Consider the following 23,718-nt stretch of genomic DNA (forward strand, 5'->3'; position numbering starts at 1 on the left):
TGTTTTGTATTCAACGTGGTGAACAAAACAGTGGAATCATAGCAAAGTGTAGCGCTAATTTGATAGACTATCTTTGAAACAATAAATATTGCTGTGTAGAATTAACATTGAAATGTATATATCCTATAATGACAGTGCCACAATTTATCTCTGATCATATGAAAAAAACATTTAGCATAAAATTGAGAAAAAGTGATAACGCATATGACCCTACACCAATCGTAAAATATATCATCTTGTAAGCAAGATGGGTGGGCAAATTCATTAATACTATAATTTTTCTCATGAAGGAAGATTAATGTGCAACAATTTTTCTCCAATCCTCACAACATTTTTTTCCCGAGGTCAGCCATTTATAAAATTAAGCATGATCTCTTCGTATTGTTTTTTTGTCGACTAAATTTGTTGATATTATAGAGTAAAACAAAAATTTAGGTTTACAGAACAAATATTAGACTAGATTTATGATCATGTTTCTTACTATGAGTGGCAGGAGCGGTCCATGGTCTTCTGAGTTTTTCCTGATGACCAAGGATGATAGCATCACGTTGAAGACGATAGGATCTTATTTATTCTTTTTCCTTGGATAGCTCCTGCACAGCATACAATGAGAATCATCATTTTGCAAACTTAATCAGAGTAAGAACAGTAATACCAAAGTGATATTTGCAATGCGGATGAATCTCAAAGTTCAATTATCAATCTATAGTTAAAGCAACATAATAAAAATGTAATACCAAAGCCTGTATCACATCACGGAGTTCCCAACCAAAGGAGAAATGGGAATTAGAATACATGAAGAAGAAAAGATAGCGCCAAAATCAGAACTGAAAAGCTAAGATAATAAACATGCTTTACTCATTTTAAATAGCTATGGAAGATAAGTACTATCATAAACTGCACTGCGCAGTTTCTTTTATAACCATAATTTCAGCACGTATCTAGTTAAATAGATCGGACGAGCATATGATTAATCAACCCATCTAGATATAATTAAAAAATCTTGGTCCATGTATCTGGCTCTTCGATTGTGCATGCAGTCTAGCTAGATCAACTCATTTATAGTACGAGTCATCTACTGATATGGCTTTTTTTTTTGCCCTTTTATGGCACCAACCATGGAGTACTGTATATGGTAGCCGTTGCAGCATGCTCTGTTGCAATCAATCTGAGAAAACAGCTCGTTAGTCTTGAGAAAACAAAGCATTGTCCTATTCCAAACATTGGCACACAATCATGTAAAAATACCAAAAATGATATAAACATACCTAACAAAATCAACAGTTCAGTTTTTATTTATTCATCACTCTGGCATCTCGCAAGAGGGCAAAGGCACAGAAAGAAAAGGCACGACCATCCATCCATACAAACCAAATTGTCCACAAAATACAATCAACTTTCCGTATCACCCAATCATAAAATCTAGTCAGCTCCCATTATTTTATCGATTTTATTGTTCTGATCTTAAATTAACTCGGAGATAACATGAAAGATCGAAAGGCTAATTCTGACAAGTGTGCCCCTTAAACAGTAAAGTCCATAGCAAAATGATGCAACTATAGGATACCTAGACCACGCCAATAAACTGGAGGAAAAATTAAGTTCCCAAAAAATATCAAGGGCCACAAGAATAGTCTTTCAAAGAGAGTATAAAACACAAATCTCTACAGTGGGCTAAAGGAAGGGTTGAAGTCATTCAAGTGCATATTCACCAAGGTACTGTTTGTACATATAATTGAAACCAAGAAACAACCAAAGTAAGAAAATAATCTCAGTTACAACAATAAGTAAGATTTTGATGTATCGAGAGCTAGGAGTACTTGAAGATACTTTCCTCACACAGTGAACATTAAACAAAATCGAAACCCTTCCAGTAAATCACACAGTGAACTCACCTTCAGTTTAAGAAGCACAAAAGGAACACCTTCCAGTAAAAAATCTGCAGAGGATGTTGTGTTCTAGAATCGGAACCCTCAATTCAAGGAGTTGTGCAGCAATGAGTTACTTTCATCTGGGAGCAAATTAATCAAGCATGACAAAAGGTATATATATGGTTCATGTTTGCAACTCCACCCTCTCTTCTTTCCTCCATGATGGTCTCCTTCGAAAAAAAACCTGCCAAGGAGAAAACCAACCAACCAATTTTAGCCAAAAAAAAGAAAGAAAAAAAAAAGGAAGGAATAGAGCAGAGCACTGACACCGTTTTATCTTTTCAATCTCTTTAGTTTCACCTTTTGTTGTCACAGCCAGCACTGTCTTCTAACCATTGCCAATAGAGCCACAACACAGCAATCACTGAAGTCATTCCAAGAAGGGACAGATACAGGGCTATCAAATTTCAGTTTCACTCCACAAAAAGCAGACAATATACATGTGAATCAAGATATACCGTGGATGAGTCGACGTGTGGGGATGGCGGATCCGTGGGTACAGGCTATCACTAGGGGACACCGCACTCCTCCATTTGGAACGCCCTCACTCTCACCTCATGTTCTTCTTCCCTGCAGAGGCGATGGACAGCAAAAAATAGATGGGTATAAACGAAGACAACAACCTGAGGGAAAGAGGGACCGACCTAAGAGGTGACGCGCAGCAAGCGGCCAAAAGCTCCACTGGATTTGTACCGCCATCTAGGTTTGGAGCCTGCAACGACAGCGAGGTTGAGCGAAGGACAGATCGGTGATGAGGGGCAAGCTCGAGAGCCTGGCAACGTACGGCTCTCCTCTTCTCGCTGCAGCCACCGCCTTCCTTGATGTCGGTTCTGTCACCACTGCCGTTTCTTCGATGGCAGCGGCAACGGAGGGCGGAGCAGCAGCCGTCAGCGATGGCGCCGAAGGACGCAGTGGCAGCGCTCGGCGATGGCAGCGGCAGTGGAGGACGGTGCTGCGGCAGTGCTCGGCGACGGCGGAAGCGGCGGAGCGAGGCAGAGGCGTTCGGCGATGGGGATGGCGGGAGGCGGAGGTGGTAGCATGATTGGGAGGCAGAGGGGGCACTCGGCGGTGACGCGACGGCGGCGCGAGGGGGAGGTGGAGGCGGCGGCGCTGGTGACGGGGACAGCGTGAGGGGAGGCAGAGGCAGCAGTGGGGGAGAGGGAGTGGGAGTGGGAGCAGGCCATGGCGGCTAGGGTTTGGGGGTGGTTAGGGTTAGTGGGTGTCCTTTTGCGAAAAAGCCACTCGGCTTCCGCATTTTAGAGCGTAGCCCTAATCCGTGATTTTTCTCTTCTTCACATGCAATATCCATATTTCCTAAGGGAATCCACGTAAAATAACACCTCAGAGGTACTGTTTGGGAAGGAGCTAGATCGAATTACGCACAAATCGGAGGACTTTTTGGCAAAATTCTACCGTGCGCGCACTGTAGCACTCCGACGTGGCATCACCCAGCGGCCGCCCCTACCGCGCTGCTCAATGTTTTCCGATATACAGCTTAATACCATCTACTATACAGATAGAAGTCATCTCTAGGATCAAAGCATTAATTGATGTAATCTATTTGAAATGGCTAACTAGACAATCCGTTGTATGGGTTTGTCTAATATTTTATTTAGATATGATGTGGAAAATTATATAGTCAACGTCAGATTAAACACGAGGTTAAAAGACTAATTCATTAATGTGGATAGAAAACGAGGAGGGAGTATTACTGATTCGATGGCTAAAGAGAACTAGTGAAACCCACTCTAAAATTACAGTACTTATTATAGTTCAGAAAAGAAAATTGTTGAATAGGAGTAACATCGTTTATTCAAATGGCACCACTTTCCCTGTAATCTAGAAACTAAAAATAAATAAATATGCATACTAATGTAATTAGCCTTGACAACTACAAAGCTATGGACTGGAGTTAAATCCCCCTAGTAGATAGGATCAACAATTTGAATGCATAACATGTGACATTTCAGTTTTTTTTTCTTTTGCAACAGTTCAGGATTACAAGATTTATGCAGACAGCTTAAAATCTTGCAGCATAATGAGGAAGCACAATATGATAAAACTGTAGACAGGTAAATTTCCTTATCCCCAAAAAAAAATAACAAATCAAAAATCACTAGTATATAATTGAAATATTTTGACTGTTGTTTACTGATTGAAGTAGGACTTCGATTACTTGACAAGGAATGCTTACAAAAGAAGTGCAGAAAATAACACATGGAGTACTATACAAAAGGATTCATCAATGAACATCAAGGATTTGTCTTCAATGGTCAGAGTTCCATCAATGTATTTTTTAGAACACGCAAGAGATCTGCGTATTATTCATTAAGACAGAGAAGTTCCATCTATGTATAAGGGGGCACCAAAGGCATGTTACATTAGACTAGTGGCAGAAGAAAGTCCCCAGCATTCATTCTAAAAATTCTTGATTCCAAGGGACTTTGGAAAAGAGACTGGGAGATTTGAGCACATTAAATGAAATTGGAAAAAACTTGCTACCATTCACAACATTAACGACACTTGGTTAAGCAATACAGATTGTGTACTGAATTTATGCCCACATGCATCATGCATGCAAAGATCAGTACAATAAAAGAATGGACAAATTGTACATATAGGCTATATAAATTTCACATGCGTACAGAACACAACATGAAACATATAACATCTCTACTTCATTAGATACCAACTATATTGTGCTCTGTAAAACATCCAAACATTGCAGTGAAACATTGTATAACATATGATTTAAGCACAATGAGAAACACTCAAATGATTAACTTTGCCACCTAAATTAGAGACTGTCGCATTACATTGCTACTTGTGAAGACAATGATAAAGATACATGCAGATAGCCACCATACAGGTCAGCACCCAGGTCACAGATGAGGCATGTAAACTACTGCAAAAGGGACAGGACATGGCTAAAACCTACACCTAAAATGATTCTGCAGTTTGTCATCTAGAGTACATACAGACAATTACTGAGACCAAACAGCAGCAGAGGAACCTACAAAGCCAACAAATTTAGAATTTATTTTAGTCTCTTACCTTATCTTATGGTAACAAACTTGTTTGTTCCATGCTTCGCCCAGAAGGTCTTCAGGTCAATCGGATTATTAAGATTGTAGCCTTCGCTAGCAAGCTTCTCAAGGACTTTCTTGAACGCACCATGGCTCATCTTCCTACCTGCGATTCGTGCACCACGGGGCTTCATACTCATTGGCAGTGGGTATGTTGAGACGGTGGTTGTGCAACACGCAGATTGCCAACCACCAGCACCCCACCGATAGCGCTGTTGCGGTGCGCCCGTGCAGGAACAAATGCGCGTCGGTATCCTTGAGAGGTCCAAATCAATACCATTAATCACCATCCCTATATTCTTCCTGGGACCCCTTCTCCGCGGTGCTGGCGCACTGGGTGGTGCACCATCCTCACATGGAGCAGCAGGCTTCTTGGGCTTCTTAGGCCTTAGTACCTTGGGTTGCCTGCCCTGCTGCCTCTTCTTGGGAGGTGGTGGCTTAACTGGCACATTTTCCTCCATCAATGGCGGGGAAATGCATTCCTCTTTTGGGTGTGGAGGTGATGGTGGGTGTTGCAGTTGCGGTTGAGGCTCTGGTTGGTGCTGCAACATCCGCAGAGTATGCGTAGCAGGCATCATCCCATAGCCAACTGGGTGGTCATGATGCGCAATGTGTCCACCATGGCCAACGGACAGAGTGTGAAGAACCTAGGGCTCGCGGGGATGATGATGATGTTGTTGTTGCATGTGCATCCACATGTCATTGTGCACGAAGTTCATCGGCATTTGAAGGGGGAGCCTCCGTGGCAGCAGGAGGAGGAGGCATAGCACCACCATTGCCATTGCCATTGGCATTGGCATTGGTGCCGCAGTCACGCGGGTGATGGGGCTGATGGTGGTGGTGCGGGACATACTGCTGATGCTGGTGATGATGCAGGAAGGGGGTAGCAGAGAGCAGATGCTTGGTGTCACGGTCGGCGGGCACCGACGACATGAGCTGCAGGCCGAGGTTCCTCGCCGGCGGCTCATAGAAGGCCCCCCAACCCCTCAGGCCCATGCTGCTCATGCTGGCGTCGTCGTTCATCTCGCCGCCGCCGAATCCTACAAATCACCAGCCGAATTCGAACAAGGGCCGCAATGCACAAGTGCGGATCTAACGCCGAACATCCCCCCAAAACTTTTTTATTTTTTGGAACAAAGAATCAAACAAACAAAAAGATGTTATTAGTATCAAGGGTTGAGGAAAATTAAGGTTCCAGATCCGGATGATCCAGATCTAGAAGAGAAGAAGCTTACCTAGGGTTCATTCGAGAAGGGAAAAGAAATTAAGAAAAAAAAGAGAGAAAGTGAGAATGCGTGCTCACCGAGTTGCGGCGGGGAGGAGCAAAGCCGCCGCCCGCCGGTGATGTGCGATTGGCGGAGGGAGGAATGGATGTAGATCGGGCGGGGGGCGGAGGAGAAGTGGGAGGAAGCCTCGCATAGGGGACGATGAGACGGGGAAATATCCGCAACGATTTTTTCCTCCTTTTATTTACTTTTTCTTGATATATAATAAAAGCTAGGAGGGATGTATAGGTGGGTCGGGCCCAACCCAGCTTAGCCAAGCCACCACATGGGCCTAAGCATGAGCACGGCCTAGCTTACGCCTGTCTGGCCCACTTATGTACGCACTACCATGTTGATGCCTAAAACGAGAAAAAAAACGATAAAGTAGTATTAATAAAAAGGAAAAATTACAAATTACCCCTGAACTATCGCGGTCAACCGAATTACCCCCTGAACCTAAATATCAGACATTGCTTACCCTAAACTTTTAATGTCGGACGAATTACCCTCGTCAACACTGTTTTGAGCGGTTTTGATTTGAGGTTGCACACGTGGCGCCAACGTGTCATTCCAGTCGGCAAAAAGAAAAACCTCCCTAGACCCACCCGTCATACCTCTCTCTCGCACGCGCGCGCAGACGGCGGTGGAGGCAGAGGCGGAGCTCGCTGAGCGGCCGAGGAAGAGCTCGCCCGGGCGGCCGGTGGCGGAGGCGGAGGCCGACCGAGCACCAGCATGGTCCCGTTCATGTGGCTACCTCCTCGCCCGCAGCGGCCACCAACGCCACAACAGCAAGTGTCATCCATGCAACAACGACAAAGGGGGGGAAGGGGGATGGGAGGAGATGGAGGCGGGAATGAAGGAGAATGGAAGGGAGATCGGAGGAGGGGTAGACGAGGTGGCCCCCACCTCCGGCCGCCGCCGTGTGCACCGACCTCCCCTTCCACCTCCATTTCCTCCCTTCCCCTTCCACCTCCACTCCCCCTTCCCCATCCCCTCCTCCCCACGAGCCGCCGTGCATGTCGACCACCGCCATGTGCGCCGCTGCCCATCGCCCGTCCTCGCGCTATGCCATGCGTGCCGCCATGTGCGCCGCGGCCCACTGACCGACCAAGAGAGAGAAATAGAGGAAGATGGGTATGACATGTAGGTCCCACCATTTTAAAAAATAAAATTATGACTGGATTGCCACGCGTACGCCACGTAGGACAAAACCGCTCTGGATTAGATCGAGGGGGTAATTCGTCTGGGATTGGAAGTTTAAAGTGAGCAATGTCTGGTTTTCGGGTTCAATGGAGTAATTCATTCGACCATGATAGTTCAGTGGGGGTAATTCGTACTTTTTCCAACGTCCAGTGAACCCCACCCTACAATACAGTATTCGCGTGACAAATTCTTAAGCTAAAAATCAGTATTTTAGTCTTTTATAGATGAATGGAGTAGCTAGGGTCAATTTTTCGACATGGGTGCGAAGTGATAGTAGCTCAATTGGTTAGGTTCTTTTTGGTGAAACTTGTCCATCCGGGTTTAAGTTATAGACTTCAATGGTGCTTGTATTTACAGCTAGGTGACGTACCCATTGACACTTAACAGCGAGACACTTGTGATGACTTCGTCTATTCAAAAAATCCAGTATTTGGGGTACGCTCATAGGGATACGTGTTCATTGGGTTGAGTCTTGAGTGTGAGCGCTTACGTTTGTAAAAGGCAAATTTTGCTACAGGACACTTTGACTTCGTGGTTTTAGCCGTGGGACACCATCCGAACTCACTTTTGTTCCAATCGGGTGGGCCCCTGCCGTGTGCGCTGCGTCCCCCTCGAGGAGGGGACTGACTTCGCCGCCGCCGTCGCACGCGAGGGCTCCGGCTGCTACGTCCTCTCCGTCCTCCGCCGCTCCCGCGGCGGCCACTCCCGCGGCGGCCGCTCCCGCCGTCCTCACCATCTCCTCCGCCGCGATGAGCTCGAACCCCGTGCCGCTTCGCCACCATAACCACCCCGGCTTCGCCACCGCTTGCCCAGCGCTTCCTCGTCGCAGCCTCCTCCGTCGACACACCTGCCACCGCCTTCCACCTCCCTGCCCCCTCCACTCCCGCCGAGAGAGGGCTGGACAATGATGAAGACGACGGGCAGCATAGCGGCGTTATGGAATGAAGATAGAGAGAGAAGAGAAGAGAGATAGGAGAGTTGACGTGTGGGCCTAAAGGCATTTTTGACATTTCACACGATTTTTCTCTCCTCTTAAACCGGAAATTATCATTCTAATCGGCGCGATGTCCATCGGTAAATTACCACGTTTATGGAGTGTTTTCCTCCAAAATTGAGTTCGGGTGGTGTTGTACAGCTAAAACCACGAAGTCGAAGTGTTCCGTAGCAAAATTTGCCTTCGTAAAAATATCAACATGTCTGGCAATCGTTGATTTTACTCCAGCCAGATTTGTATATTAAGTTACAATCAATGTACAATTATGATAAAATCTCCCAGATAATTCCGTTCACAATCTATCTAATTAATGCGTGGGCGTTTCGATATGATCCAAAGATATCTCACATCTATTTCGTCTATAAATGCAAAATTAATTGTAATATACTATATATATTCGTCGGCCACCAACAAAGTTATCTCCAAGAATAATCTGCTGTTGTGCGAGAAGGAGTAATGGATCCAGCATCACGCTCCCTCTCCATTATTTTCTTCTTAGTCGCAGTGACATTTGTGGTAATGTATTTTTTTCCTTTACAAAATAATTTATTTTATTTGTCTTCTAACAACCGCTGTTACCAAACCATTAAACTTCAGACAATATTGTTTAGTTTGTTTATTTGGTGTTCCAAAACAATATGGTTTCTGTTTATTTTCATCACAAAGGATGCCCTCGTTTTGTTCTTCAGGTTGAGGTGTCTGGGCAGAAGAATGAAGCAGTATACCATTTGGTAAATTTCATATCACACTAGTATTATTCTTTTGTTCGAACACTAGGAAATAGCGGTACAAACAGAATCCTTCATTTGTTTGCATTCAATTTTTCTCCTCCTTTCCACTTGATTGATTATGAACTTTGTGTTGCAGTTTGGTGGTGAAGGCTCGCTCACCAAAAATGGTAATGATTATATCCGCTACCCTCCAAACTAAATCTGGTCTTTTCTTATTAAAAACACAACAATTAGTTAAAAGTAGGGGCGCACGATGAAACATGGTCAAATCACCTATAATATCTATGAGTAGCATATGTATAGGCTCGAATTATAAATCTAACACGAGTCAAGTGAATACTTCCTCCTTGCATCCAAAAGTCTTATGCGTTTCTTTTGTAACCAAGACCAAAAAAAAAAATTATCTCAAATGTAAAAAAAACTAAGAAACCAATGTATACATGTAGCTAATGAGTACTTATTTAGATGGTTGTTCGGGCTCCGATTAATAATTTAATCTAGCACAGTAAAACAAAAGGACACCATCTTTCTTTTGGTCTTGGATGTACAAATATTATAATCTCATTTGGAAAATTAGAAAATAAAATATGTACAAGACTTTGAAATATGTTAGCTAAAAAATGTTTCTGTCGTTTTGAAATGCCTTAACACGTGTAATTTTCTTGTGTGTTCAAGAAATCTTTCTTTTTTAACAAAATGTCAAGAAGTAACTACCCCTAATTAGATTTACATTGTGTTTCTCTTTGTGCTATGTGTAGAGTGCCCAGGGAAATGCAGCTACCGTTGCTCGGCCACATCTCACACGACGGTGTGCATGACATACTGCAACTACTGCTGCGAGAGGTGCCTGTGTGTTCCATCCGGTACATACGGGAACAAGGAAGAATGCCCTTGCTACAACAACATGAAAACCCAGGAAGGCAAACCAAAGTGCCCCTGAAATCAACTATGAACAATCGATCCATCCATGAAAGCTTGGAATGTACCATCTGAAATACAATGCTTCCTGAAGCTTAGATTCATATATACTACTTGTGTTGTCATTTGTATTGTTGGAGAAGAGTAGTTCAACTTAATAAAAGTTATCCATATTTTGGCATTATAAGGCAATATATTGGTTGACATGGATTTTCCATGCCATTTTGAATGTGAAGTGTCTGTGAACTGGGGATAGAAGAGAAAAGAAATGATACAGGGGAATAGGGGATGGCACGTTAGAGCATCTCCAGTGATGAACCGATTCATGCAGCCACATTGGTTGCTCTAATAAACCAAAACAAAAGTCAAAATTTTAAATTTTAAACTTAATTTTGAAGTTGATTTAAAAATATTTTTAACGTGTTTTTTTTCTGCATTGACTTTTAAGTCGTTAAAACACATATATAAAAGTTTTATCTATAAATTAATTTTTTATTTCCTAATAAGCTATTTTGGCTTATTAGGGAATATAAGCAATCGATGAAGACCTAAGATGACTTCTAATTCCTGAAAGAACAATAGCATGGGCCCAACTTAAAAATAGAAAAAATCCCACATATCTCACCAACTCATTTAACTGTGTGTTTTAAACTTGTATGGCCCATTTTGAAATAAAAACTCCATTTAGAGAGATGAGAACGATGGCCGACTTTGTGACTCAAAATTGAGAGTCGTTGTCTCTAGCTCCTCGTATGCATCAGTACGTCAATCCATGTATCGATCACTAGAGATGCTCTTACATCGATCTATCTTTATTTTTCCTATATCTTTAAACAATCATTTACTACAGACCGTTTATTTTATCAAATACAAATTTATAGCCCATCCTGCAGCTCATATTTTGCAACCTCTGCTGCGAAGAAAAGCTTGTGTGTTCCATTCCATCAGTCAACAAGGAGGAGAGCCCATGCTACAACAACATGAATCATGAAGAACAAACAAAGGCACATCCAAGTGCCCCTGAACCCGAAGATAATGAAACAGACAAGTAGATAACGTTAATTAGGAGTAGATCACGATTGCTCTTTAGAACTCTAGAGTAGATAAATAAGTTTTGATTTATCTGTCATCATGAATTCATGATGTTTTTTTTTAATAATGAAATAGAATCCCGGCCTTTGCTCAAAGAGTTACAACCAAATGAATTCATGATGTATCCATTTTGTTGCGTTATATCTGTACTTTACTTTTTATATATAGTTAGTACCTATTATTTTCTAAAGCTCAACATGTAAAAAATATCACATCGTCACACACTAACAATTATTATCTACAATATTTTAAATCACATATAAATATATCACATCATCACTCACTGACAATTATTATCTAATTATTTTAAATCTCATACAAACATGATATATCATTTATGATTTTGTTGTATTTTTAGATCTTAATATATAAGCGATGTCAAATCATCATCTCCACATTATTTAAACATATACATATATGATTTATATGATGTAACATATATTCATTCACATATCAATATCTCCACATTATTTAAATATATACATATATGATTTCTATGATGCGCTCCCTCCGTTCCAAAATATAACAACCTACATACATCAACCTAGGAGGGGTCACATCTTCTAGGTTACCCCTCCTAGGTTGCTATATTTAGTGAAGGAGGGAGTAACATATATTCATTCACATTTCAATTTCTATGATGTAACATATATTCAATCACATATCAACTAATATTAGTACATACCTATTTTTCATGTACCATCTAGCATCATTTTGAAAATACCACGGATTCTTGAAGCCACTTATCTTTTTCTTTAAAAAAAAACCTCCCAAAATGTAACAACTTTTGGCAGTGTCCAGATTCATATCTAAATATGCTTATATTTTAGGATGAAGGGAGTAACTATCTTAATAGCAAGTGACGCATTTGTTTTGTTCCATAAATCATGCATCATCATCATCTACAGGCAACATCAGAAGGTTGAATTATTTTCTAAAACCAATATCTCAACACGAATTGCCAAAATGTTGATGATCCAGAAATCTCTATTTCCTACGGCGGATATTCTTCCACATTCAGCCATGGTAAAGCGGGATTACATTATGTTGCATCCCAATGCAACAGACATGTCAAGAGGAACCTAAAACTAGTTAACAAAAGATACTTCAATATTGGAATTCCATACGAAATAACTGTAGTTCATGTGCTCGAATTACAAAACCTTTCTGAACAGAGTACTGAAGCAAAAGATGAATCCAAAACAAGTTCTAGCGTCTCATACAATACAAAAGCAGGGAAGTGCAAAAACATCTTAACTCCCAAACCACAAAAGGAACAACAGACAGTAACACCGGTATTACATATCCAGCCTTGCAAAGCGGCAGAGCTCAAGCGCCAGGCAACAAGTAAACATGCTTCTGCCTCTTTTGGCAACAATGACGAGCACCTAGAACAACCGTTCAAGCAGCTGAAATGGTGCAAGGATTTGACAGAGATCATCATTAACATTATTAGGGGAATAATTACAGTACTAGTAAAGAAAACTGTGATGCCAACAAAAACTTACTGCAGCAATCAAATTTCAGTTATTGTGCTCATCAGCAGCTTGGTGATACTGGTAGTCACCTTCATCATATGCCTCGCCCTCTTCAGGGCCTTCAGGTTCTGTGTTGTTAGGTTGCATCTGATAGTACTCATGCTCATGTCGCTTTGAGCGCTCCGTCTCATAAGCATCATGGCTTTTGTGTTGCTCATAGTTATAGCCATATTCCTGATCATGTTTTGGCTCACCGTTGGCAAATTCAGCATCTCTCTCATGCATGTGACCACGGTCCCGTTCATGACTTGCACGCTCGTAATCTCTCTCACGGTCCCTGCCTCTCTCACGATGGCGATCATGACCACGGTCACGGTCTCTCTCATAATCCCGACCACGATCCCTGTCCCTATCTCTATCACGACGATCACGCTCACGGTCACGGTCACGACCATGATCTCTCTCCCGGTCCCTTCCTCGTTCCCTGTCCCGAGTCCTGTCCCGATCCCTATGGTGGTGTCTATCTTCTTTTGAATCACGCTCGCGAGTACGGTCATGGGATCGTTCACGAGTTCTCTCATCACGATCTCTTTCCCGTGGCCTTTCACGAGACTTCTCGCGGTCCCTGCATCAAATCATGAGTAATAAGCACCACAATTAGATGTTAATGCAGGAATTCCATTTATTTGATAAGATATACCTATCTGCACGACGCTCATCTCTCCTAGGCTCCTCCGATCTTGGGCGTCCAGCGTGCTGCTGATCCCTGAACATAAAAAAAAACATGCATGTGTTCAGCATCAATTACATGGATACTTAAATATATGAGGAACAATAGCTATACCCAAATAAGCACCCAAAATCTTCACTGCACTAAAAAAATATGCACCTATTGGAGTCAATGTCCTTACATAACAATATCAAACTTCAATATACCGAAAAGGTATAAAATCACCTCTGATAATATTAGTAATGAAGCTCAACATACAGTAAGGGGCAAAAAGAGAAAAATGGTATCAAAGGAACATATCCAAGAGCGCATAAAGCATTTATGATCAGTTAATTTTTAGTGCTCACATCACTTCTTGTTGCCTTAGATCATACAAAAGTATTTGCTTCCTTCATACAATAAAATGGAAAAATAATAAATATACCTAGTGGAGAGCTTCTGTTCAGCATTTTCACCACCAATTCTGCTTGATCCAAGTCCACCACCCAATCTCCTGGGACGCCAATTTGGAACAGTTCTACCACGCTCCACATCAACTAGCACCCTCCTATTGTCCACTTTTCTCCCATCTGCTTGCTTGTAAGCATCTGCGAGAACACATATTAGCAGAGAAAATGTAAGACAGCACTTCATCAGTGATGACGCCAAATTGGACTGTATAGAGGAGATATGCTAAACCAGAAGCTTTACTTTTCATGTCCCGGGTGTGCATATACTCGATGAATGCATATCCTCTAGGTTTATTTGTTTCCTTGTCGGTCACAAGCCGTACCTGCAAAAAGCTCAAATGTACCCATTAAGGTCTTTCCAAAAAGAAATATGCACTGAACTTAAGAATGTTGCCGGTTGTCATTACAATTGTTTGTTTGTTTTAGCATATATTCTATGCTGCACGACAGACAGGCATAAAGCCTAAAACAGCCGTGCTAACCTTGCATATGTAGATCCTTCATTACGAGGAGTGAAATCCAGCACAGATCAACACAGTTGGAGGCAAAAAGCAGTCTGGCTGATTGGCGTTTGTGGGAAATACAGTGATACCCCCTTACCAGGGAATTTACTAGATTAAGAAAAGAAGATGGTGGTGGACTAAATACAATACCCATTTACCCTCTCCATTGCATATAGTTCGTTCAGCCTTCGTCGGTAAGACCATCAAAATAGACAACGGTTACATAAATGGAGGTGACAAATAGCAAGTCAGTGATGTCTATTCCTTACGCTGTTACGCATCAGAAAATGGAGCCATCTTCAACTCTAAAAGTTGAGATGTCATTTGCATTATATTTTGCTGTTGTTTCCTCCAAGAGAAGCAGCACTTGAAAGCAGAACTAGCTTTAACAGCTCAGGGAAAGTAACATAAACACTGTACTCACCAGCAACCTAATAAATCCCAGAATGTAGAAACCCCATGCCTGCAGATAAGCTGCTTTTAAAAGCATAAAGTGATCTAAGCTTACTTGTGCCATCGCCAACATTCTTCAAGCTTGTTTGCTCCAGTTAATACACACGAGAAGCAAGTTCATAGAATGGGAAAACAAATGATACATTGTGCCTACTGCAGAAGCAAATGGTTTGATCTTTTCCGAGAGTAAAAGGGAAAAGATGTTCTAAGAAAAAAAAACATCAAGGCTGCATGCAGTAAAAATACCTGCTTGTGTGTATTTGTATTTCCCAGGATTTTTTAGTCTTCTAATGGTTGTACCAACCATTCGCACATTAAATTGCTCAACAGTAACTCAGATAATATGTCTAACAAAAATTACCAGAAGACATAATTTCTGCTGGAGCTCTATATTACTTATCCACTAAGTACATCAACAGAGCCCACATGTTTAGAAATGGATAACAAAGAAAAGACTGTCCGAACCACCCAAACCAATACATGTCAATACAAGATAAAAGTGTTATTTAAATAATTTGAGAAGATTATTTGGTTATTTTCTCCTTGGTTTAGCAAAATGCAACCAACATCATTATTGAGAAGCAAACAGCAAATGCATGCTTACACACAAAACAGTGAATGTATTGCCCAACTTGAAAATGAGAGTGCTATGAATACTGTTTGACAAAAACAAGAAGTTATTTTTGTTTGCTGCAAAAAAAAAGACTTGACAGAATAACTTATTTTTGTTCTTTACAAAAAAGAAGACTTCACAGCATTTTGTTTGATTTAGAAACAAATACTACAGACAATTCTGCCCATTGAAAATCGGAGAGAGATAGAAGATATCCCTTTCATCCTTTAGCACCTTGTTGTGAAATTCCAAGTAAGCAATATATAATGGCAGTGAACCAGCTTTTTCTTAAAACATGTTTTTGTAGATGAATTAGAACAACCAAACACCTTACCAAAGAGGAATAAGTCCACCTGCACTGGAATTTACCACATGTACTTACCCTTTTAATAGGCCCATAAGCTTCAAACTCCCGCTTGACCCTATGCTCAGACGTCTCATAGTTCTGTAAACGTTTGCTGGAGTCAATAGGAAGTAACATACAAAAATAATACCAACTATGTAGTTCAAAATAATTTGTGAATGATGCAACAAAAAAACTTACAAGTCTTGCAACAAAGAGTGTTTTGTATGGATCTCCAGTGGCATTGGGGTCACTCTGTGGGTCATCTACATTAAGAAACCACACCAATGATGTTATCAGTATCTATCATATGATACAAAGGGAAGAGCAGCTAAGAAAGAACTTACATTTCTGAAGCTCTTCAGCCACCTTAGCCGCACCTTGGTCAAGCTTACTTTTGCGGATCCTATCCTTCTTTTCAGCCTGCGTAAATAAAACATAATCACCAAGTCATGACCTGGAATGATGAAATGACAATAGGCACGAATAATACAGTAGATCTAGAAACAATAACAGACATGGAAAAAAAAAGAGTAAAGCCAGTAGTGCCAACAAAAAGCTGCGTATTTGACATAGTCACATACAATTACCAGAAGAAGAATTTTGGCAAACAAATGTTTGGACAGCTACACATGTCTTATTTTGAGAGAGTTTTCATGTGGTGAAAGTGGAAATATTCATCTCAGAGGTGGGAACATTTGACTCCAACTCTTACCTCGCAATTTCAGGTAGAACTTATTGGACCTAATTTTCCTGTGCTGACTATAGTGGAACAATGCTCAAACAGTCAAATTGTGAGTGACTTTCCAGCAGGTGTAGTCATAGAAGCTCACATACTAATACTAACAGTCTTAAGAAATCCTGATTGTTCAGAGACCAGCAAGCGTTCTGACACCATTACAAATAATTGATTTTGTCGATTGAAAAAAGCAACTATATGGTTGTGGAAACTATGCAATATGGTTATGGCCACACGAAAAGTATACCATTGGCATAAATACGACATGGTCACGACAACATAAGAAGTAGGAACATCTTGCACTACGGAGACATAAAACAAAATGCAACACTAACGATTGCGCTTCAAACGAGTTAAAATTGATACAGAAAACAAATTTGCAGCAGTATCAGTATACCTTGGTCTCGCATGTGGGGACGGGTGGCGCGTACTCAGGGTCACCGGGCTCCGCAAACTGCGACACGAACTGCGCCATCCCTGCAACCAACCAATCAACAACAAGAGTGAGTCCATCCATCAGGAAGCAACTCATCCACAAAATAAATCTAACAGACAAAATTAAAAGAAAAAAATATATTCATAATCCCCCTAGAACCGAACAGATAGAATAGAAGATGAGGCGGGTGAGGGAATATACCAGTGTAGGCCGGCAACTTGCGCTTCTCGACGGGCGGCTTGAAGTCGAGCGGCGGGCGGGGCTCGAAGAGCTTGAGCAGGTTGGGGGTGAGGCCCGTCGGGTGTCCCTGCCCCATCTGTGGTCGCGAGCCATGGAGAGAGATCTCAGATCGAGGCGGATCCGGAGAGGAGCTAGGGTTATAGCAGCTAGGGTTTAGGGGGGGGGTGGGGGCTTACCAGCTTGAGCTGCTGCACGTTGACGCGCTGGCCCTTGGTGCGGGACTGCATCCCGCCGCCGTCCGGGTTCCCCCGCATCATCCCGCTGCCGTAGTCGCCCATGGCCGCGGCGCCGGCGGTGGCGGCGGCGGCGCGAGGAGAGAGAGAGAGAGAGAAGCGAGAGGGATTTGCGATTCGCGAAGCGTTGGGGGATCTCTCTTTCTCTCTCTCGGGATATTAGGGGAGGAGAGAGAGAAGTAAAAAGAGGGGGAAGCCGAGACGGAAGAATTTTATGTGGGGCCCACACGTCAGCGCCCTCTCGCACGGGCCCATGCGTCGGTGACTTAGTGTATGCTTTTGCTGCCTGAGCGTTGCAGGGATCTTTGCTGCCGCTATTGAATCACGGGGGCTATAATCGTGTGTCACATTTTTTATAAATAGTAAAATGCCCGTGCTAACGCTACGGCGATATTTGATGATGCAAATCCCTTCTCTACTATTATAAAAATTGAAGATGTTTTCGTTAGAATTTTGGTACATCATCTGTATTGGAATAGGTTTTAATTTTATGTTTCTATTAAATCATACGCGTACGAAGTAATTAGGCATGCACCTTTTTACGTGCCCCTTGCCGCTTGCAGACCTGCGCCTGAGTTCATTTTCCACATACGCCTCTGTGCTCCTCTGCGATTGGGCCCGCAACACCCTCACGCGTGATTTTTCGCATGCCTGATTGGGCCCGTGACGTCCTCTTAAATCTACCCTATTAGCATATAAGCACTTTAAGGGAAAAAAAACGAGATTCCCACTTGATTTAATCTTTGGTAAAAAAAATACAAATTCCTACTTGATTTGATCTTATCAGGCCTTTATTTACCTGCATGATATCATCAGGCTTCCATTTACCTATATCTTCTTCAAGTTTATTGGACAACCTGATTGCAATTAAACGGCATATATTTTAGTTGTGGTAATTAAGAATTAACATTTAGTTACCAAACGTCCATCATTGATATTATTTGGATGCAAATCGACGCACATACCTCATGAGCACATGGGAATGAGGATATGAAGAGGAGCGCTGCTATAGACCTAGGGATGAAATGCTCCAATAACAAATGGTATAAGCACAGCAGAGCCATAATATATAGAACTGGCCATCGTTCCATTTTACTGCCTAACGATAGGTTGAAGGCTAGCAAGCCAAGGAAGGCTATATACCTCTCAGTTCTGACAACTACCTTTTCATGAACTCGTGGGCTTTTTTAAGCTAAACCTCAGAAGACAATAGGGAAAGCCTGTTTTTCATCTAAGAATAAAAGACTTGGCCTATTATTTTAGAAAAATTGGACCAAAAAACTCACAAACACTTGCCCATGAACCTGTCGGCTAAATATTGTAGTGTAAACTTATCTGCTGCAAGCAGCTTTGGAGTAAATCTACCCTATCCTAAACCTTTCTTACATGCATATTGTTAGTTTGTACCAAGCACAAGAAAATAAATCACTCACTTTAAAACCATCTCAAAATTACATATATGCCCACTTTCATCCATTAAAGGCATAGCTGCAACTTATAAATCTGAACTGTACATATATGTGTCAACCATGAGTTTACAATCGAAAGGGGAAAGAATGGAAAAACAGTTAGAAGAGATTATGCCCCAGCCTTGCTTCCATTGGCTCTGCACTGATCGAATAATCGCATCCTACCTTGCCATTCTGCACTGATTTCTCTTGACAACTGCACTTCATTTAGCAAAACCATGAAATGGAGCATGTTCCTGTCAGCCTGCTAAATAGAAACAACCAGCTTCTTTTGTTAATGAGTGGCTTCCAAGCTTAACTTGTTTTGCTAAACTTTTGAAGCAAATCATGCTAGCTTATGGTACACCACAAATTGATATACCAGATCAGTGATGATCAATAATGCTATTTGCTTTTTAAACAGATAAATATGACCATAAGTAACAGAGAAATGCAGTTGTTTTATATTTCTTTTTTCCCCACAAATTTGTTGCTTGGTAATCACTATTAATTGGAAGCACCGTATAACTCAAAAGCAGAGGTCATCTCTCTTGAAGCAGCTCCTCTTAATGGCGAAAAACTATGTCAAGAGAAATGAGTACAGATCAGTGGTGCTGCATTTGAATTCCTCTGCAATGGCAATAGTCCAGAAAAAACATCAATTTCAAAGATATTTAAAGAAATCGAGGGCAACATTAGTCTGCATTGGGTTGGTAAGATCCGTCCGCTAGATTGGTTCTGGAAGCAAGCAATGATGCTCTGTTAGCAACTGTACTTTGGAACGTTGGGTCATGCATTTATGGAAAATGGGAGATAGAAAAGAGGGAATGACAAGCAAAATGCAAAAATAACCATATGTTTGAAATACCAGCTATTCTTGTACAGGAATAAATTTATATGCTAGTAAGGAAACAATAATCTCAGCTCTCACATCACCAAACAACATTGAAGCGATGAACTCTGACAGTCTGCCATTCATGTGATCGTGTAAATCAGTTAGCGTACCGCTTAAATTAATTATATTAAAGATAGGGTAATTCAAAAGCACATTCCTGTAAAATCACTGGATATTTTAATCAAGTAGCTAAAATGCATAACACAATAATATGTACCCATCGGCAAATGAAAATACATGCCTGTTTGAATGGTCAGGAGCAGTGGAGGACAATTGTCATCATCTCCAACAATGGTGTTTTCTTGAGCAGAAGATTAGCCTGTTCCAATCTATTGTGATACCATGAAAAACAAGGGAATACAAATCATTCAGGATTAAACAAAGATTGCTAATTACTTCAGAAATAAATTCAGCAAGCAGACCATCAGTGGATTAATGCTGGGTTAGCTGTTTATGAACAACCAAGTATCACATGTCCTATTTTGACCCCTAAAGCTCTAATAAACTTTTCCTTTTGTCCCCAGACTATCATGAATGCATCGAACAATATGTTAGCATTTCAGGCAGCAAACCAAAAATTAGTTGTCTCTAACACATTGGCGTAATACATTCCAACCATCGATAACAAAATTGCTTGATGACAAAACTTGATTTGATTAGCCTGGATAATGCTAGCTTCCTGCAATATAACAAAACTTGATTTGATTAGCTTGCAGTATCATTTTCAAGTGACATTGGAAACCAAGTCCTGAGCCATCTACTTAAGAGGATAGAAATTGTTCTCTCCATCAATAAACAATAAACATGAATTAAAACCTTTTAGAACTTCCATTAAAAAGCTTTCAAAGAATGGTTTTTTGTTAAAATGCATATAATGGTATTTATATCATCATCCATTAGCCACAATGTCTGTTAAATACTATATATTATGCACTTATGTACATTCCTGATCAATGGAAGAGCGTGCGGGTCTGTCCAGTTCATACTAAGCCAAGATCAATGGTGAAAAAATTGACGTGATCCTGAAATGATATTTTGAAAGATCAATATTACGAAGAGAAGAGGTATCTGATGACTTCATACCATGTGACTGAGCCTCATATGGCTGTTGGATGCAAAGCACCAAACACTTCTTTCCCAATAGTAAATAACCAATCCGTATGTGAGGACAGACATTTTTATGGGATAAATCAAATTTCACAAAAGAACAATATATTCCATTTCATAATTTAGAAAGCACAAGAATATATATACTTAAAAAGCACATGTGAATCCTTCGTCATGGCTCTGCAATTGCAGTATTTAGACACGATAAAATTTCTTACAGTTCAAAAAGCTCAAGTTTGCCAAGTTCAGCTGGAACTCAAACTTTGCACAGGCACAACTCTTTTCATGATTGTTACAGGGAGGAGGGTTGTCACTTGTCAGTTGATGACAGGAGGTCAGGATTAGTTGGTTTGGAGGTGACAAGCTAATGGTCGCATTTGTTTTAGCACATCTACATCTTTGAGTTTCTATTGAAAATTAGATTTGTGATGGTGATGACAAATTCAATTTCCTTTTGAGATTCCTTCAGTGCTTCCACTATTCATTCATAAAAAAACATTAAAGATTGGCATGTGGTAATCCATGGCAAATGATTACAAAGCTACAGAACACATCAACCATGAAACTCAAAAGTACCTGCAGACCTAGTCAATAACCTCCATGCAGACCTAGTCAATAACCTCCATCAATTTCTTGTTCGAAGAAAAGTAGCTGTAGAGAAATATTTAGCGAATGAGAGAATTATAAATAATATCCCAAAATTCAAAAGAGATGCAGAAGATAAAAGCTTCAATTCCAGAGCAACCGAAGGAAGAATTAACCTCATACCTTAAATTTACTTTGTGCGGCTGAGGTTACTCTGATTACAATGCCTGACCGAGCTTGTTCTTCGCTTATAGTTACACCATAAAAAAGAGCACATTGCTTGTCAACCTATAAATAGAAAAATATATGTGGTAGCCATCCCATTATAAACAAGATAATAAAACTGGTAGTGGCAGAACCTTTCCTCTTGCTGATGATCCAACAGGGAGCGGTCTCGCTGTAACTGTTCCACTCATAGCTTCTTCAAGAACATTCAAGACAAAAGGAGAACTGGAAGGATAAAAACTGACCTTTCTTGTTTAACTCGAGCGAAATATTTTTGTTAACCTGAACCATTGCTGAAAGAATAGAACAGAAAGGAGAGAACTGAATCCTTTCTAATTCTTCATTATACCAAGCTGTCACAGAACGGCTACCGGGGCGTATCGGCCACCACGGAGGTGGACCGGTCGGCAGCTACCGACGGTGGCCGCCGCTTCGGAGGGGTGGGGGTGTCGTCAAGCACGATGGTTGACGCCGCGAGCTGCCACCGCTTCGGGTCTGGAGGGGGAGGCGTGGGAGGGAGGTGCGGTTTCCGCGTCCTCGGTGGCGGCGGGGCTAGGCGGTGCGGATGCGGCGGTGCAGACCAATGTGATGGGAGGAGGGGCGGCGAAAGGCGAGGCGGATGGCCAGGAGCGATAGAAAGAGGAGGGAGGGCGCGGTGATTTTGCCGGAGGGAGGGGAGGCGATCCGATCTGGATCGGATCGGGAGGGAGGTGGAGAGCCGTTGGATCAACGTCGTCAGATGATTTCCGATCATTGGATATGTCACATGATGAATGAGTAAAAACTATTTGTTGAACAATAGGGTAGACTAGTAAACGTATTATAATCGTGCATTGCACGTCTTTAACTAAAAAAATTAAGGCTAACATACTACAAGTGCAATCATATACTCCTTTTGAAAACCTAATTCATTGCGTAATATCAATAAAAGCTAGAGCACATTTTTTTGTTTAAAAAGATCATATTTCCGAGTCACCTACATAATACGCAGCAATTAATAAAATGCTCCTTTCTTTTAACATATATGCTGGAATTACATGTAATGACATGTTCGGAAAGTAATTTGGGAGATGTATTTTGGAACAAAACATATGCATATTGTTTTCTATTTGGATGTGTACAGAAAACTCATCATATAGTGCAACTGAGGTGAATTGAATTTCAGTTTGGATCATATTGTTCCTAAACTTCCTAAAATGGGATTGACATACTGTCAAAAAATCGCAATAATTGATTCACGTTCAGTTTCAGCAAAACAATACACATAAAAAGGTAATATTCAGGTATTGCTCATTCAATTTCAGCATAAGGAACAACCAGGAAATATTCAATCTCGACCATGTACTGGTCAAAGGTAATTTACCCATTACCAGAAGATTAATAGCAGTGTACTATACTAAACTTTGGAAGGCTTACCAGTATAGATTAAACTAAAGAAAAATGGTATCTTTTATCAGGACCAACATCTACAGTTCAACACACATCGAATATGATCTAAATATGGCCATTTGCACAAATACCAGAAAATATGATATGCAACATCGATCTATAAATTGTATATTTGATTCAACTGCGCATCTTCTGTACAATGGCAAATAGCTATATAGATGACCTAAAATTGGTTAAAAGTTATTTTACTTGCGTCTATTCATCTATTGAGATAGTGAATGACTGAGAAACATAACATGGTCATTGATGTTAGCTCTGAATCTATATGTGTAGCTAATATTTATCCTTCCCAACTGATGATTAATTCTGAATTAATCAGTACGTATTTGTCTTCCTAACAAATGACATACCATTTATTGCTGTCACGAAAATAGATAATTGCAGTCACCTTAGGAATGTAAAATATAAATGTTTCTACTCTGCCTAGAGCAGCTTATATTAGCCCACAAACATGCTTGATGCCCATATGACTATATATATAAGTACGTGATGCCAGCTAATTACCAAAAAATACCAGATGCAGGCAGTAGAGAAAAACCATAAATGTTTCTACTCTGACTGAAATGCTTTAT

At 41.1% G+C, this 23,718-nt stretch overlaps 3 protein-coding genes and 2 long non-coding RNA genes across 5 annotated transcripts; 1 reads left to right on the forward strand and 4 right to left on the reverse strand.

The window, feature by feature from the left end:
* Nucleotides 1-1,975: 1,975 nt before the first annotated feature.
* On the reverse strand, nt 1,976-2,857 carry LOC107279161 (uncharacterized). The gene is made up of 5 exons (XR_001540504.3): nt 2,716-2,857; nt 2,576-2,643; nt 2,390-2,501; nt 2,199-2,295; nt 1,976-2,115 (listed from the first exon to the last, which is right to left on the reverse strand). It is a non-coding gene; the product is annotated as an uncharacterized lncRNA (long non-coding RNA).
* Nucleotides 2,858-4,745: 1,888 nt separating this feature from the next.
* LOC4347984 (barley B recombinant-like protein C) lies at nt 4,746-7,567 on the reverse strand. The gene is made up of 4 exons (NM_001422969.1): nt 7,215-7,567; nt 6,601-6,641; nt 5,788-6,057; nt 4,746-5,606 (listed from the first exon to the last, which is right to left on the reverse strand). The coding sequence occupies exons 1-4, from the start codon at nt 7,313-7,315 to the stop codon at nt 4,987-4,989; spliced, it is 1,032 nt and encodes a 343-aa protein (NP_001409898.1). The 5' UTR covers nt 7,316-7,567; the 3' UTR covers nt 4,746-4,986.
* Nucleotides 7,568-8,870: 1,303 nt separating this feature from the next.
* On the forward strand, nt 8,871-10,320 carry LOC9267522 (peamaclein). The gene is made up of 4 exons (XM_015758510.3): nt 8,871-8,995; nt 9,169-9,210; nt 9,347-9,377; nt 9,969-10,320. The coding sequence occupies exons 1-4, from the start codon at nt 8,936-8,938 to the stop codon at nt 10,148-10,150; spliced, it is 315 nt and encodes a 104-aa protein (XP_015613996.1). The 5' UTR covers nt 8,871-8,935; the 3' UTR covers nt 10,151-10,320.
* A 2,003-nt stretch (nt 10,321-12,323) lies between these two features.
* On the reverse strand, nt 12,324-17,566 carry LOC4347985 (U1 small nuclear ribonucleoprotein 70 kDa). Its single transcript, XM_015758798.3, has 11 exons — nt 17,381-17,566; nt 17,166-17,280; nt 16,926-17,005; nt 16,137-16,212; nt 15,991-16,055; nt 15,829-15,891; nt 14,119-14,200; nt 13,853-14,015; nt 13,399-13,464; nt 12,729-13,323; nt 12,324-12,629 (listed from the first exon to the last, which is right to left on the reverse strand). Exons 1-10 carry the CDS (start codon nt 17,480-17,482, stop codon nt 12,744-12,746), a joined length of 1,392 nt encoding a protein of 463 aa, XP_015614284.1. The 5' UTR covers nt 17,483-17,566; the 3' UTR covers nt 12,324-12,629; nt 12,729-12,743.
* A 1,286-nt stretch (nt 17,567-18,852) lies between these two features.
* On the reverse strand, nt 18,853-22,328 carry LOC9272635 (uncharacterized). The gene is made up of 4 exons (XR_010736867.1): nt 21,832-22,328; nt 21,656-21,760; nt 20,022-21,538; nt 18,853-19,465 (listed from the first exon to the last, which is right to left on the reverse strand). It is a non-coding gene; the product is annotated as an uncharacterized lncRNA (long non-coding RNA).
* Nucleotides 22,329-23,718: the final 1,390 nt, after the last annotated feature.

This window comes from Oryza sativa, chromosome 10 (assembly GCF_034140825.1).
Source record: "Oryza sativa Japonica Group chromosome 10, ASM3414082v1".
In the NCBI taxonomy this organism is placed as follows: Eukaryota; Viridiplantae; Streptophyta; class Magnoliopsida; order Poales; family Poaceae; genus Oryza; species Oryza sativa.

What these genes read in the sequence shown, in the direction of transcription:
- LOC4347984 (NM_001422969.1), bottom strand. Translation starts at nt 7,315, where the DNA reads ATGGCGGTGGTCGACATGCACGGCGGCTCGTGGGGAGGAGGGGATGGG. An exon ending in CATAAGTGGGCCAGACAGGC is followed by an intron (nt 6,058 to 6,600) that starts GTAAGCTAGGCC and finishes GGTGATTTGTAG; the next exon opens with GATTCGGCGGCGGCGAGATG. An exon ending in CAATGGCAATGGCAATGGTG is followed by an intron (nt 5,607 to 5,787) that starts GTGCTATGCCTC and finishes ATGACCACCCAG; the next exon opens with TTGGCTATGGGATGATGCCT.
- LOC9267522 (XM_015758510.3), top strand. Translation starts at nt 8,936, where the DNA reads ATGGATCCAGCATCACGCTCCCTCTCCATTATTTTCTTCTTAGTCGCA. An exon ending in TAGTCGCAGTGACATTTGTG is followed by an intron (nt 8,996 to 9,168) that starts GTAATGTATTTT and finishes TTTGTTCTTCAG; the next exon opens with GTTGAGGTGTCTGGGCAGAA. An exon ending in ATGAAGCAGTATACCATTTG is followed by an intron (nt 9,211 to 9,346) that starts GTAAATTTCATA and finishes TTTGTGTTGCAG; the next exon opens with TTTGGTGGTGAAGGCTCGCT.
- LOC4347985 (XM_015758798.3), bottom strand. Translation starts at nt 17,482, where the DNA reads ATGGGCGACTACGGCAGCGGGATGATGCGGGGGAACCCGGACGGCGGC. An exon ending in GGCTGAAGAGCTTCAGAAAT is followed by an intron (nt 16,056 to 16,136) that starts GTAAGTTCTTTC and finishes TTCTTAATGTAG; the next exon opens with ATGACCCACAGAGTGACCCC. An exon ending in GCACACCCGGGACATGAAAA is followed by an intron (nt 14,016 to 14,118) that starts GTAAAGCTTCTG and finishes GTGTTCTCGCAG; the next exon opens with ATGCTTACAAGCAAGCAGAT.